The following is a 16,383-nucleotide window of genomic DNA, read 5'->3' as shown; positions in this document are numbered from 1 at the left end:
GTAATTCCTATGGAGTGATGCCATTCGGTAGGTGTGTCACATACACAGGGTCCTATTCTGCATAGCCCTGTGAGATGCAAATGAAAGTAAAACACTGTCAGTCTCTGGGTTTTGTCTGGTTTATGACCATTTGCATAAGACCATATTACTGCACTAACCTGAAAGAGTGGAAAGCCATGCCTATTACATTTTGGTTTTGAGTGTTTTTACTCTCGGCGTTTCTGCTCAGCTTCTGCCTGTCTTCATAATGATTTCTGGGTATGCTACATGAGGATCTTTTAAAATCTTTTTAGGAAGAGGTTAATGTTGTCGGTAATGTCAAACTCTAGGAAAAATCTTGCTTTGTAAGATTTGACTGGTGACATCAGATATCCCGTTATCTCTTAAATAGCAACTGCTTTAATCTTCTGTTCTGCTGACATCAGTTTTCCTTGGGAACTTCATTTAAGGACTAGGTTAGAAAAGCAGATAGTTTGTCAAGGTGTTAATATCACAGTTCTCTTCACAAATTATGGGCACAAGCCTTGCCTCGCAAGGCCTTATTTTCTCCTGTTCAACTTTATACTAAAATGCTTAATAAAAACATTTGTTTTACCTCAGACCGTGTACTGTGTCTGAATGAGGAGAGATGCAGCAGAAGATTTCTCTTCACCTACTTCAAATGCCGAACAGTCCTCGCTACACAGAGGTTACCCTGATTTAAATACTAAAGTCTCTGTCAGAGTCCGTTGCCTCAGTCTTGCCCATCAGTGTTAGAGGTTACTTATAGTCTGGTTATTATAAATGTGACAATATCATAATGGCTTTTCTCATTCTTTCCTGGTGAAGAGAAAATCATATTGTATCTGCAGGCGAAATTGGCTCCCATTTTTAAATGCAGCATGCCTACCCGCCTTCCAGCAGGCATGAATAGGTAAATTTTAGTTATATAAATACATGTCCTGCACAGCGTTTTGGACTTTAATCCACTAGCATCCTAAACATCAGTTTACTGTAATTTAGGCACTCACACTCATGAAATTCCCACTTATCAAGGTGCCTATTTTACCGAGTCACCAGCCTTTGCTCCAAAATGAGTGAGGAACGTTCACCCAATCCATCCTGCAGGCTTCTCCAGCAAGGTGGTAACCTCTACTTGAATGGTTTCAAACTGCAGTGGATCTGAAACCGTCACAGTCATTTCAGCTGAAGGTCTGATTATGATCTTTAAGTCATATTATTTTTTATATGATTATAATTAACAAACTGTTGTAGACAAGCTGCTGTTGTTGGATGCAACTGGCTGTTTACCATAAGCTGCTAACTATGGGCGGCTGACTCAAGTCTGAGAGGGTGTGTACATTTGGAGCTGAAGGACGTCACGTCTATCTCTGTCCTGAAGTTCAAAGAAGTTTCTAGACTGCAGCAAAGTGACGTCTGTGAAGTTCTAGGTGGCCAAAAGTTTCTTACCTACAACAGGACCAATGGTAGCTTTGTTGTTGATATTAACTGGCCATTGAAGACTAATTAATTCATTTTTAGTATGTTCTATTATGTTAATTAAGTACCTGCTTTACCTAGAGATGGCAAACACACTTTACGGGAAGCTTTTGTTAATCATGGGGCATGTGCTGGAAGCCTTTGAATACCTCTGACTTGCAAAACTTTCTACAGTCCTACTAGTTCATTTGCACTACAGTAGTGCTAAGGGTGTAATATAACAAATAATATACAGCATCAGGCAAGACAACTGAGAACAATGAATGAAAATGTAAATTACTTCATTGAGAGCATACTACATTTCAGACAGATGTGACATAATTTAAAAAGCAAATTAAATTGAAATCCCAAATACTACTGTTCTTGGCAGCGATGTTGTGGACTTAACTAATCCTATAGCGTGTGAGGTGTGTGTCACACACTCAGAATGTTCTTCTTTATCTCTTCCTTTAATATGCAGTCACATCTACATGTTTGGATCATTGTAAATACTCTTGGAAAATAAAAAATTTGAAATAAGATGACTCCCTTGAGAGCTAAGAAAAAATACTGTCTTCTTTATGCTATTCCTACATTTCTCCTCTCACTTATTATTTAAGTCCTTTAAAAGTCTCTTGAAATAACTTGGAAAATTCTTTCACACTCTTGCCTCTGTGGAAGTGATACTAGAATTAATTGCTTCATTGCTTCAAGACGCCACATTTTCCCACTTTGCTCAGTAGCCCCTCTCTATTAAAGAGCTTGGATAATAATCCTGGACAGTCTGCTTCTTCCTGGCGCTCTGCATTCACCTTGTTAGGCATAACCCATAGGTAATGAATCCCCAGGGGACACAGGAGGGTATTTCACCCCAGCTCTAGAGTCTGTTGCAGGAGAAGAGCCAGCAGTGATCAGTGGGAAGGGAATGCCTTAGCCATCATGAATTAGTGCAGCCCTCCATGCTGAAATAAGGGAAAAACATTCTCTTTTGTGGCCCTCTCCTCTATTTAAATTTTAATATATAACAAAATACATCAGAAGTTGTTTCTTTAAGTATCATGGAACAACAGCTCTCATACTGATGAAAGTTTTGCATGTGAGAGACATAAAAGAGATACTTTACTCATATTAAGAAAGAATGCTAATAGCATATTTCAGTAAAGAAGGGACAATGGTGGTGAGTAGTGATAAATTTGTTTAATAAAATAAACATCTGTTGCATAGAAGCAGCAGGAAATACAGATAGTGTCTTTGGCATTGCATGCACTGAAGAGCTGTGGCTTTTAGCAGGCTATCGAAAGAACTCATAAATCTTAAATTCTCTACATGGATGGAGATAGTTTTCATACTTTTCTTTAAGTGTCAGTTGAGGATACTCCTCTGTAATGGCAAAATGTGTCAGCTCACACTCATCACCCTGAGGGCAGTCATCCTGACAGTATGCATTAGTGTCAAGAAAATCTGACTCCTCCTGGTGTGAAAAGTGTTTTGTCACAGGTGAAATACCTTCAGGTACTTTGCTCAGGGTACTCCCACCTCTTAAACTCCAGCATTTAAAAGGTCAATTATGCAATTTTCGGGTAATAATAAAAGACCAACATGAAACTCAGAAGGTGTTCTGGTGAATAAGCAATTTTGGTAACCTGTGTTACAGATGAGTAGTAATTAAAAAATAATTATTGGACTATTGCTTGATGCCTATGGAGATAGAGCCTTCCAGACATATTCATTGGAATTTTATAGTTTGAGTGTTTCCTCCCCCACAACTTGCATTGTAACTTCACAAAAGCTATCTACAGCCTTGACCTTCCAGAAGAGTCCTCTCTATTTTTGCCCTGTCCCATGGCTCCTTCAGGACTGATGGGAAATGTGATCTTCAGGTGCACAAGACTCTCTTTTTGCCCCCAGTGTAGAATCACAGCTTTGCCGTTTGCTGCTTTCCCTGCTACTAGTATGAGGCTGGTGATTGCTCTGGAGAAAAGGATCTCAGAATTAACACCTTACTGAGCTCCACTGGGCAGTAATTCATGCCTATCAGTCTGTTTATTGTATAGTCAGATGGGAACTCTTTTCTGCAGTCCTGATAAGTAGCTTACTTCAGAAAAAAAGAGAAAAAAAGAGAAGAAATTAATTCTAATGCCACTGCCTAATTTACATATTCAAGCCACCCAGTTCACACTGGATTTGTGGAAGTATAGTACCTCTCTAGGAATGAGTGCACGAAGTTACACTCCAGATATCAAAATAAGGCCACAACCCACACCTCTATATTTTGTGTAACACAGCTCTCCACCCATTCCCAGGGTATCCCACATTTCTTCAGAACAGCAGTTATTTATTAACTTTCCAGCCCAAAGGTCCTCCGTGCTTCTTTCCTTTTTTCTATTGACTGTTCCGTGCATCATGTTTTTTCCTGCTGAATCCTCTCCTTTCCCTTCCTTCCCTGATGTCCCCTGACAGCAAGTCATATGGCTTTATGTAAAATAAAGTAAAATTACAGAAATAGCCAAAAGTGGGCTGCCTATGGGAATGTTCTCTCACCATGTTCTTTCCCTATTCATCCTCACCCCTCTAGCCTTCCTACTCCCTTCCCTGTTACAACTCTCAGCATCCATTACCATGCTTTATTGCCACTGCAATCCCCACCTCTCCAGTACTCTCCTTGTTGCTGCTCTCTCCACACCCGCACAAGTCCCTGTGTGTGCCTGATGAGTGTCTGTTCTGGTTATTCAGGGTGAGTAGGCTTCGTGCCTAGTTTCTGTGCAGACTGTCCAGCCAAGGAGTGCAACACTGCTACATGGCTGGCTGGCTTGAGCTCACAGATCTGGGCACCCAGCTCTCAGTTATGACCATGAATTTGTCTGTCCTACCTAGCTGTACAATCCCTATGAAACACCAAACCAAACCAGTAGGCTGCTTTAGTAAATTAGGAGTTACTATTGATGTCGGTGTCTTAATTTCAAACCCCAGCGTCCTCTCCTTGTAATTGTAAAACTTTATGTGTGTATTGTGTAGAAACAATCTTTATACTGGATACTATGCTAGTTCTTATTGAGATCTTCACTATGGTCTCATTACAGCATCCCAAAAGTATTACATAAATCTCATGGAGACAGAAACAGAGATCAGGAAGTATGGAAACAAATACTACTAATTAAAAGAACATTTATTCATAGATTTCAGCCATAAAAATACATTCTGTGAGGTTACTCCACATTTGTATGTGCTCATTTTGGAACACAGAGGCTACCATCAGGCAGCCGACAACTTAAATCACAAAGCAAGTCACTAACAAACTAAGGCCCAAATCCCTATTTTGGAGTGCAGCCAAAGTAAGCCGGCTGTCCACTGCAGAGGCCGTAGGCATCCACTGTGCGTGGATGATGTTAAGACTTCCCTGCTGGAGTACTACGTGGCCGTTTCTGGTTGCACCCATCCTGTGGCTGTTGTCATGTTTGTACAAGGACAAGAACAATTTTTACCGGTAGCACCACTTAGTCTTGGACCAGATGAACATACCTTGAACATCTTTTTCATGTTTCATGAACATACCTTGAACCTCTTTTTCATGTGGAGGATGGAAACCATTGTTGTCTTGTACAACAGCACTGACTCTGTTATACCGGATTCTGGGCATTTGCAACCTGGTCCCACTTACTGTAGCATTTGTGGGTGAATTATATGAATAACTGCTGAGAATTTAAATGGGCTATGAGTTACTTAAAATTTCACGCCCGTGTTGACAATTACACCCAAAACTTAATATGTTTTGAGAAGGTAGAGATAGGCATTCAATTATGTAACATATAGAGACAAGATTCTTTTCTGAAATAATGATGCCTTTTTTTCAGTTGAATAGTGAGCACATACATTTGTTAATGTGTTTTAGTAATAATGTACATGGCACCAAAAATAATCTGTTTCTCAGGATGTGAAATCTGTACAGCAAATGACAACTAAAGAGAAGTGAACTTTAAGAGACAGAATGCTAGAGTAGGAATATTCCTTGCATTTAACTACTGAAATGAAATGAATGAGAAGATATGTAGTGTCACCTCTAAACTCACCTGATATCCTTCCACAGATTTATCAGAAACATGGTGCCAAGAAACAGACATTTCAGACGATGACAAAACTTTTACGCTCACATCTGTAGGTATTTCAGTTGGAGCTGGAAGACGAAACACATGTTAAACATCCAATCCCATCTACTGATATTGTTATACTTGCTTGTATTTCGTGTTATTTTCTTGGTATCAGGGGGCCAAGTGTGTTAGTCTTTAATCTGTTTTCACTTGAGCAAACTTTAAATTCAGCGATGATCTGTATGGGAAATGACTCTGTAAAAATGAAGCAATGATTCTATTACTTGACTCAGACTATGTATTTTTATGCTTTAACAGATTCCATGCTGAAACTGGTGTAAATTAAAAACAGGCTTTGATAAATAGAATGAAGCATCCAGTGATCTTTTACTAAATTGGACAGCAGCTCACAGATTATGTATATCAGATTTTTTAAACTAGCTACACATAAATATTCATGTATATGTCACTTAGTCATGATGATACAAAGTTTTTATGAGACCAGATATTAGATATAGAGCTGGCCAGTGGCACATATAAACTTGAACACAGGTAGGAAATAATCCAAGAGCACTCTTCTGTTAGGTATACATCACAAAGTTGCTTTTGTTTGTGTTCTTAGTACTGGACACCAGCCAATGCAGAATACAGACCATTATACTGTGGTATGCTTTTATTCAGGGCTTAGAATATTAAGGTCTAGTTTAATTATGAGAAGGTGTTAATTTCACTTCTATTTGCATTTTAAGTGAGGTAAGGAATTTAAAAAGGCATAAACTTAGCAATGTCTATGAAAGATAAAGTTTTCCAAGCTAAGAACAGTTCTCTGTCATGAATCTTTTGAAACAAGTTGCAACAGACAGGCATGGCAGCCTGAGCTGAGGAAAGCTTTCATATACTTAATCTTCCAACTGGGCATCCAGTCAACTATGCATCAAAACAGCCACTGTTAAGAAAAAAATCAGTTACATCTGTCATGAAAAGTATCCTAGGTAACAAAATAATCTTATATGCAAAGTTACCTTTTGTAATTGTCTTTCAATGACTGTTAATAATGCAAATGTATAATTAAAAAATGATACATTATTGCAACATTGTTTTCACAATGACAGGAATTTAGATAAGCAAGCAGCCTGTGCACTCATTACTAGCAATCATTACTCACTACTAGCAATGGCAGGTATGACTAGTAGTTGTCAGATATGGAACTTGGCTTAAAACATGTGGGAACATAGAAATTCAGTCACTAAAGTGAATAAAGATGCCCACAATTATAACTAGACACACATAGTTATATTACAAAATACACAACGTAGTGGAAATGCTGCCATTGTATTTATGTACGTATGGAATATTGTATGACCACATTGCTTTAAAGTCTCACTAATACCTTTGAGAAGTTGTGTTGTCTCATGGTAGTAATATCACTTGCTGATTCAGAGGTACAAAAGTACAGGTGGAATTGACGTGATCATCTAATCTATTCCCAAATCACTGTCAGACTCTTCTCCATTGCATCAATTACAGAATTTGCCAAAATGTTTAATATTGAAAAGTTCCAACTGCCAGGGGTTTTGCTGATACAATACTCTAAACAATATTTCATCTGCTTATGCTTGTTTATGAGCTCCAAATAACGTATATCTCTATTTGGCATTTATGTTCTATAAATATTTTGCAGTCTCTCTTGAGCCAGAAAATGACATCAGCTGCTTTTATCCAGACTTCTAATTCGGTAATTCTACCAATAAAAGAAGCAATCATGTGGGCCTTACAGTATGTTCTCTTCGCTCAAAACGTAGTGGTCATCGCCCAACTGTCTTCTAAGCGTAACTATACAAAGTTAAGGCTGGGAGCCAGTAAGCAGGCTACAAGGTACCAAGGTGACTTTGTGCAAGCCCAGATGCCAGCAGAAAACTCTGCGGAATGTTCTTTGGAAAAATTTTCATTACACCTATTCTAACCTGGCCTGAAGTTCCTGGATTTGATATAGTCAGTATTCAGGGTCACAGCTCTGCACAGGAGCTGTGAGCACTGCTGGTCAGGTTTGGAGCACCATGAATCTGACTGTTTTGGTGACTCTTGTGCTTGAAATCAAAGAAAAGAAGTGGTTCACTGAATTTCTATTCCTTTTGCTGCCTGGATCTGGCATCATTTAACCACAAGTGTTTCTATCAAGTGTCCCGACTTTGCTAAAGTCTGTGTTAGAACATCAGGAGCCACTGAAGTGACTTCTTATCTGGAAGCTGGCACTACTGCACATTTGCTTTTCTTCTGTCTTTTGGAGCTCTTAGGCTCTGCCATGTCTCTGAACTATTCAAGCACGCTCCCATCCTGACATGGTTAGTATAATCCTAACATAAACACATGGGAGCTTATCAGTCAGCTGTCGATAATGTCTCTGAGGAAGGATGGATACTGAAATGTTATTTCACAGATATGGCTTTTATTACACCATAGCTATTTACTAACTCATTTATACAGTTGCAAAAACTAGTTTTGTTGCTGTAGCGGCTGTTGAAGATTATATCCTAAGGTATGCTTTTCTGAGAAAAAGGAATAGTATTAACCTCTTCAGAGAGCTAAGTGTTGCTAGCTTAAATCCTGAATTATTGTAAGAAAGGATTATTTTATCTTTTCTCTGTGTGTGGCCGATTTGTGTGCAAAGTTCCCATTAGTGCCCATGGGAATCACAAACATAAATCTCCCTTAAAGTACACAGGGTGAAGAACAGAGCCAGAAGTGTGAGAATGTGGCCTTGTTATCATATCCCTCCTCTTGGCTCTTTGGTCTGGATCTGTTGACTTTGTGAAGGAGATTCTGCTGTATGGAAAGAAAAATACGAGCAATTCTTCTTTGGGTTTCTGGCAGAAATTAATAAACCTTTTTTTTTTTAAACAGACTTGAGTGATTATGTTGCAATTAGGATGTTGTATATATTTCTTCTGATTTAAGGTAAACTTTCTTCTAGTGCTTTCTCTCTCCTGCTAAGTTTGGAAATGTCATTTAAACTTGAACCCTAAAGAACACAGCATCTGAAATAATTCCATCAAGAACTAAGAAAAAGATTTTAGTGAAATGTCAAAGAGGTTTTTATTAAATTATTCACTTATTCACTTGATAGCTCTAACATTTAAACTAGAATAAAGGATGTGGCAGTGATAATTTATATTAGACTCTGAACATGCGTGAAATATAACTAGATACAACTAAACTATTGTTCCTTCACAAGTTTTGGGCTAAATTCTGATACTGATCTACTCAAATAATAGGCTTTAGTGTGGTCTGTCAAGAAGAAAAAACCCATACATACATCAAATCCATATATTAACATCACAGAGACATTGCTGGATAACGATGCAAATGTTTAGGTAACAAATATGAATTTCTTTTCTTTTTTAATTCTTAAATCTTTTAACAAGCTGTGAGAAAAATCATAAATACTTCTGGGTATTTCTCATTCAGACATCAAGCACAGCCAAGTGCTCTGCATCGCATCAGAAATAGAATTGTTTATTCAGAACAACTCCAAGTGTTTTGTGTGAGCAATATACACCCTCCTCCCTGGAGGTGTATGTTGCTATATTGATCAGTGTCAAGAACCAGGTTCTCTCTACTGGTGTTGGTAGCGCTGATCTGGGTTCTCAGTGTAAAAATTATCTGGAACCTTTACTCACCATCTTGTGCTGAATAAATGACAGCAGTGAGACTGAATGGTCCATCCCCTTTGTTGTTAAAAGCTTTCACTTTTACTTGATACTGGGTAGAAGGTGGCATTGATTCATCCTTGTGGACATACCGGCCAATTTCAGGATTAGTAACTGTAACTCTTCTCCATTCTTTCTCACCAAATGGCTTGAAAGCCACTATATAACCAAAGTTATTGCCATAGTGGTATTCTCTTGATAAAGGCTAAAGAGGCAAAAGATAAAACATTAATTTTTGTAGCCAACTAAATAAATGGATCTCTAAGGAAATACAAATAATACAGAAAACATTGATATGCTCATTGTAAAAACACTGAACTGAAGTTCCATTTACTCCTGTTTTGCTTCTACAGTTTGCTCTCCTCCCCCCAAAAAACTACACCATCTTCATAATGCAGATCTGCAGTAGCAGCACGTCTCCTACCAAAACGTTTTAAAATCTTGTTCCTCATCCAAACTCAGTGCAAGACACATCATGTTATCTCCTACAGAAAGAAAACAAGAATGGTTGTGTACTAAAACTGTTGTCAGCTGTTAAGGAGTAAGTGATAGTGGATATGTAACACAGACACACTATGCATACACTTACGAGTCCATTTGCACGTGTGGAGATAGATACTCTTGTGAAACAGAGAGAGAAGAGAAAATTTATGTGGCTTGCCTAAATTATAATCATTTACCTAAAGTTGATCACCTAGGCAACTTGCTCAGCTGATGATGAGAGATGGACACATTCAAAGAATGATTCGTCCTACCACTTTTCATTGATGACGAAGGGAGTCCAGTTGCTGGTTTAAACTACCTACCTAACTTCTAACCACGAAAAGTTTAAGTGAAATGACTGCCACTTTCAGCATGAGCATTAAAGCTACATACCCAAAATATTTCTTAAAGCTATAGTTGATTTCCTGCACCTAGGAATACTGGAAAATACAAAATTACAGAAGACCATCTGTTATAATGAATTTTGCTTAATTTATCAAAACTCTGCATTCAGTGATCCCTCCTCAGTCCACGAAGCCTTTACCACAGCTATTAGACGGCGCACCCAGTGGGTCAAAATCATGTCATTCATCAGTGCATCTGAAGGCTGACCAGAAGCATTCTTTGAAAATAAACTTCCTGCATCACCTTTTCCCATACTGTAAACCTCACAGAGATGAAATAGCTTATCTTGAGGCACAGGTCCCGGAGCAGTACAACAGAGAGTAATTATTCTTCTTAGGTGTTTGCCCATTACTCTAGCACTACAGCCAACATGTGTGGAGATATCCTGAGCAAAGGATTTATGAAATTTAGATGTTAATAGTGGAACAAGCAAAAAAACCCACTAGCTTACAAATTTTGGTGTTCACATTTGTTTGAAGCTAGAATGAAACTCCAAAGATTCTCTGAGAAAAAAAAATTCTGGCGAAAACACACTGAATTTTTAGAACAATAGAAACATTTAAATTTTGACTTCAGAAACATAACATATGAATTAGAACACTAGTATGCATAATTCAACAAGAAAAAATTAAGGCAAACACAGATGTCAGAACTCAAAATTTGAAAAATGTCTGATAAGGACACATGAGCAATGATGGAACTTCTTTTCGTCACGACAAAGCTTCCAAGAGAAATGTACAGAATCAGACCAAAGGCTGGGACTTCTGACTTCATTCAGCTAAGGCTAACTGACCCCTGTCATGGGTGTGCCAGCTATCAGATCCCACTGCATCCTGTTGTCTCTGTTGCTGCTGGAAAGATAGCCATCTACCTACAACATGACTTTTGAGAACACATGAATGACTTAAGTATAACTGGTAATTAATATGACTGCCAACAGATAAAATTCAAGAAACCCCTCATGCCAAAAAGGAGCTGGATGTTGGTTTCTAGTTGTGATACTAACCACAAGCCAGCAGGCGAAGAGTTTAAGTACAAATCAGCTATGAAAAAATCCCCAACTAAATAATCTATTTTATGTGCTTAATTTTTTGCGTGTCAGGCATATTCTGAGTGTATGTATTTGATGAGGTATAACTCATATCTTAGCTTGTTTTCTACCTCAGTACGGACTGGAGATCAGGTGAGAACTGCATACCTAATTTCCCAGAACAGCTAACGTACCTTCATGTACCTAAGTTTAGATTCATAGGCAACCTTGCAATTCAAAAAGTAGAAGATTTCATGGACTGGGACACCTTCGTTAGTTCATCTTCTGAATCTATCATTGTACATAGCTCCTTAAAATAAAGCAGAATCGTATCTCTCATGCCGATGTAAGCAGCCTGGATGTGGCCCTAGTCTCTAAATGATTTTCAGCCAGAGCAAAATTTAGAAAGCCAGACTGGTGATTAAAAACTATTTTCTGGGAAGTCTTAAATAAAATGTTGAAAGCAGCTTGAACTCCAATAGCTGCACAAAATAATTGGGTAAAAGTAGCTGAATAGTATGTAGTGTCCACTAAAAGTTTTGAAAAACAAAACAAAAAGGTGAAGACAAATGAGGAAAAATGAGGAAGAATAGGCATGCCACTCCTAGCTCTCCTTCTCAGTTCTTCTTTCAAAACAAAACTCAGAAGAGCTTTGATTGCATCTCTGGCTGTCTCATTCAACCTGGGCTTATGAATCATAGCAAAAGCTGAAAGGGGGTTGGCAGCAACATGTGAACCTGCCATACATTTTGTTCTTCTCTTCTTAATTAAGGACTATTTTGAGTAGCATATGCAAATGTCAGCACATTGGGTGAATCAATATACACCTTTAACTTAGCCTTACAGATAGATATATTGTTGTCTGTCAGACAGGCTACGTAAATCTAATGCCTCTATTCAAAAACACTTTCTAGACGTAGTATGGAAGATTCTTGGGAAGTAAATATTTGAAGCCATGCTTAATTTGTCTGACTAAATGAGCTACTCATTACAGAACAGATGTAAAAATCATAACATTAGGTAAGAGAAATAATTGGAATAGAAATCTATTTGAGTGTATAGGAAAGATTGAAATTCTCTTGTACTTCAGACCTTGCATTAGTCACTATTCTCCTGGTTATAATTTTCTTTTTTTAGTTTGGTCACAGCCAAGTTTTCACTGTATTGAAAATGCCACAAGTATGGGTCTTTGCACGCAATGCAAGAAGTAACTCTGTAGTTTGTAAAAGTCTTTATAAGACAGCACTTGTGAAGAAATAATAAAATAATGTAAGTCTTGTGCAACTGTCCATTGCATGTGTTCTTATTTGACTTTCACTCTTCAAAAATAAATAAAGATCAGAATCAAACCACTTACAATACATGTACTTCCTAACCTACTGTTAGTGGTCAATATATTTTAATGAAAGTGTGGATCTTCCTTTTTCAGAAACTTAGAAATTTTTTCTTTAGGTAAATTCATTGCTAAAATACTTAGGGAGGCTGAATAAATATTTTGAATTGAACTAAAAAATACAAAAGCAAACAAAACAGGAAAGCCCAAATCTGTTAGCCCAAACATATGGGTGGCTATTTCTGTGTCATACTTGAGAACTTTTCCAAAGAGGTACAATCAACTTTATGTATAAAAAGAAGGAAATATGCACATGGATTAAAATTTGTACATTCATAAGGATGAATGACAAAGCTGCTGTTGGAATTATGTCATCTTTATATTACTTCCCACAAGAAAAAGCACTCTTCATAGAGGTAAATCAGCTGCTCCATCTGAAACAAACTATTCCCCAAAAGACACAAATGGCATAATGTGCCTTAAGTGCCTCATAGCTGTATGAAGGTGAACAGAGAGGTCAATAGCAAGATATACTTGGTAATATTTTCAAGCATAGCTTTTAATCATCTTTCATTGCCAGAGGTAATGCTTCTGTAACTCTGTTTTTGCTGGGTACTGATAGGCTCTGACATGAATAAGACAGGGTTTTTTTTGCTTTATTCCTCCTCCCTAGCTTTCCCAAATACCCTTCAGAAGACTTCAGCTCTCTCTTCTACGCAACTTTTGCCTACACAAAACCTTTCTTATAAATCCTTATCCTCTCTTGTTCTGGGTTTTGCTTTCTTCCTATCTTCTTGTCTCTTTTCCCTTCATCCCTGTTTTCAGAAGCATTTTTTTCCCCCACATTATAGGTAAATTTAAAAAACCATTGCTTCAACACCAGAACGAAGACAGCATTTATATGTATAGCTATATACACAGGACTTTTAAAAGACAAAATATCATGGACTGAATACCTATGGTACATGAGAGAGATTAAATTTTCAAAAGACTTTGCTTACTAAAAAGATTTTTTGGCAACACTGTAATTTTTTTTAACTTTTCATTCCATTATTTTTGTGATTAACGTTTTATCTCTGTCCCTTTCCCCTTTTGAAATTTTGCTTAATACATATTCATTAAAGAAAAATTAATGGCTTGGAGGAAAAGAACATCATCAGTACGTGGATATCAATGAATGGCTAAATTGTGGTATGAGGCAACATTGTTCTGTGTTACCAGTCACATTAGCATAAAATAAAATTTATAAAAAGTCAATACAAGAATTTCCTTAAAACTCCAGTTAATAATTATGACAGGCTAGTTTACAGAATGGCAACGTATTTACTTTTTTTTTTTAATCAAACCTGTAAATCTGTGCACAGCATATTAAAGTCATAATTAAGACATACTTTTAGTTGTAGTAAGCAAATCTGCATGCTATTCAGATTGTAGCTTAAAAAATGCCTTGAAGAAGACACAACATGCAGAATTTTCAAATGCAGTTACACCAATGCCTTATCATAATCCATGTGTTTCAATCTCTTTGAAACATACTCAAGGAATGTTTTAGATCATATTTTAGAACTGTCAAATACATAAACACCTAAAATATAATCTTCCTCATTCCTTTTTAGGTATTTTTATGAGAAAAGACTGAAAACCTATATATTGTGTACAAATCCTGCTCTCACAGGAGCCAGTGACAAACCATCCATGGGTTTCAGGAGGAGCAAGAGCAGACACAAGGGAGTATAGGTTTTGTGCCATCTCTGTGCAATACCTACCATCCATGTTATTGTCAGCTCTCGATTGCTTCCACCCCCTCCTCCAACATCAGAAGGAGCCACATTAGGAGCTAGAGAAATAGAAGAGACAAGGAAAATGACTACAAAGTATGCAGTCAGTAAAAATATCACTATTTACTTTTTACCAGTAGGGCCAATGAGCACACGTGGCACACACAATTAAAATAATGATAGTCTGTAATAGCTGTGAGAGTCTGTGGTCTTGCCAAGACTAATGTATAGCTACTGCTGTGGGAAACATGCCAGTTCTAACCACAGCTAGCAATCAATCATTCTTCTTTTTAACCATATTCTCTACAAATATTTAATTGAATATTTAGAAACGGAACACTCCTCATAGGTCTTAAGAGAAGCACTGTGTATTGTTCTTGTGCTTCCTCAGATGCCGGTATGCCAAGGGCTCAAGCACCCAGGATGTGCACATGTATTTGCCTTTACAGACTGTGATCAGTTCCATCTACTTCAACGAATTTACTCACAATGTATAAAGTTAAACTCATGGATATATCTTTGAAGCATTGGCATACTAATCCTATTCTAGATTAGTGGCAGTCTTCTTGAATGGCATGTTCAGAATGGGTAGATGTTCAGAAGCAAAGCTGGCAGAGCACTTAGTAATTGACTAATTGCATTTTACACTGATATTCTGTGTAATGAAATAAAATCTGTTGATCTATCATTAGTGCACAGCTGAGTGGTAAAGCAGGATACTCTCAAGGACTCCATTACAAATCATTCCTGCATTCTCATTTCTGCAAGACTCTGCACTAAGTGTGATGACTCCATTGCTATCCTCTGTGTATCCTCTGCTAATAGGTTGTGTATTTATTTGCTGTCACTGAACACTGAGGACACACAAAGTACCACTGAAAACTCAGGAAATTATGGCCTATCTACAGGGCATTACATTTGCCCCAGGTGATCACGTGCTACATGCCCTATCTACATGAACATGTTCCTTGTGTTAAAAATTCTTATATGATCAGGCATGTTCTCCACTAATCAGTGAATGTCACAAGATAGTAAGGGGATAGTTCCTAAGTGCCCTCCCACTATTTAAGTAAAATATTTCCTGAGGCCTTCTCTGAGGGTCAGCTGAGGAGAAACACAGAACAGAAAGGATATCCTTTTCAGAAAGGATAAAAACGTGTAACAATAAATTTGAAAGAGAAATCAGCATTCAGTGCATGGTTTGCATTATTTATTTCTGGCCTTCCAGAAAACAAATTAGTGGAGAATGAGACTAAACATACATATCATGACAATTCAAGAGGAAGCTTGAACTTACTACTCAACCTTGTTATTGAAATACACAGTAGTGACACTACTATAAGCATGTAACATTAGTGCTAAGTTAAAAGCAGAGGTTTGCCAGAATGCTTAAGTAGTCAAAAAAGATACATGGGCTGCCAGAGAAGACAAAAAAAAATACTGTCTAATGCCTTACAAATCCCCCTTTTCAAAAGAATCTACCTCATTCTCTCAACCATTAAACCCAGGTTTCTCTCTCCATTAAGACAAGGTTACTAATTCAGACAGCCATACTTAGACAATTACCCTAAGGCATCCAGAAGCTAAAATACATAAAAGCAGTCTTTGATCCACTGAATTTCAAGAAATCACTATGAAATGTAAGTGTTATTGATGAAGCAAGCAGATTTCATTAAAAAGAAAAACCAGAGCACACATTCTTAGCATGCTAACAAAAATGTTAATGAAATTACAGTTATCTACAAGGAGACTTCAAAACTGAAAAAGAGACTGATAACATTTGAGCTTAACAGACATTATTTGTCACTCATACAGTACAACAAAGATGCAGCACTGCTTGTTGTTGTTTAACACAGAACAAATGTTAAAAATAACTACAATGCGTGGATATGGGTTGTTTGTGCAATAGAAGTATTTACCTTCTTCAGATTTACATGAAAATGCACCTGCAGTACTGGTTCTGTAGTACCCTGGAAGTTGACAGTGCAACCCAAATCCTACTGCTGGTGCTTATAGCAAATTCCAGCTCATGGCATAAAATGCACTTGGGCACAGAAGTTCACCTGCAAATTGTTACTGGTTTATACCCTCTTTTGACATGGCA

At 37.5% G+C, this 16,383-nt stretch overlaps 1 protein-coding gene across 1 annotated transcript in view; it reads right to left on the bottom strand.

Annotated features, from left to right (window-relative positions):
* The window catches only part of CNTN1 (contactin 1), a 255,051-nt gene that overhangs the window by 25,192 nt on the left and 213,476 nt on the right, over positions 1-16,383 (bottom strand). The window contains exons 18-20 of the mRNA XM_064447942.1: positions 14,268-14,338; positions 9,221-9,455; positions 5,526-5,629 (exon numbers count right to left, since the gene is read on the bottom strand). Coding sequence (XP_064304012.1) covers positions 5,526-5,629; positions 9,221-9,455; positions 14,268-14,338 — 410 coding nt within the window. The remainder of the gene's footprint in view (positions 1-5,525; positions 5,630-9,220; positions 9,456-14,267; positions 14,339-16,383) is intronic.

Source organism: Phalacrocorax carbo, chromosome 1 (genome assembly GCF_963921805.1).
Source record: "Phalacrocorax carbo chromosome 1, bPhaCar2.1, whole genome shotgun sequence".
NCBI classification, from domain to species: Eukaryota; Metazoa; Chordata; class Aves; order Suliformes; family Phalacrocoracidae; genus Phalacrocorax; species Phalacrocorax carbo.
Note: the sequence above shows the minus strand (reverse complement) of the source record. Positions and strands in the feature narration are given on the sequence as shown.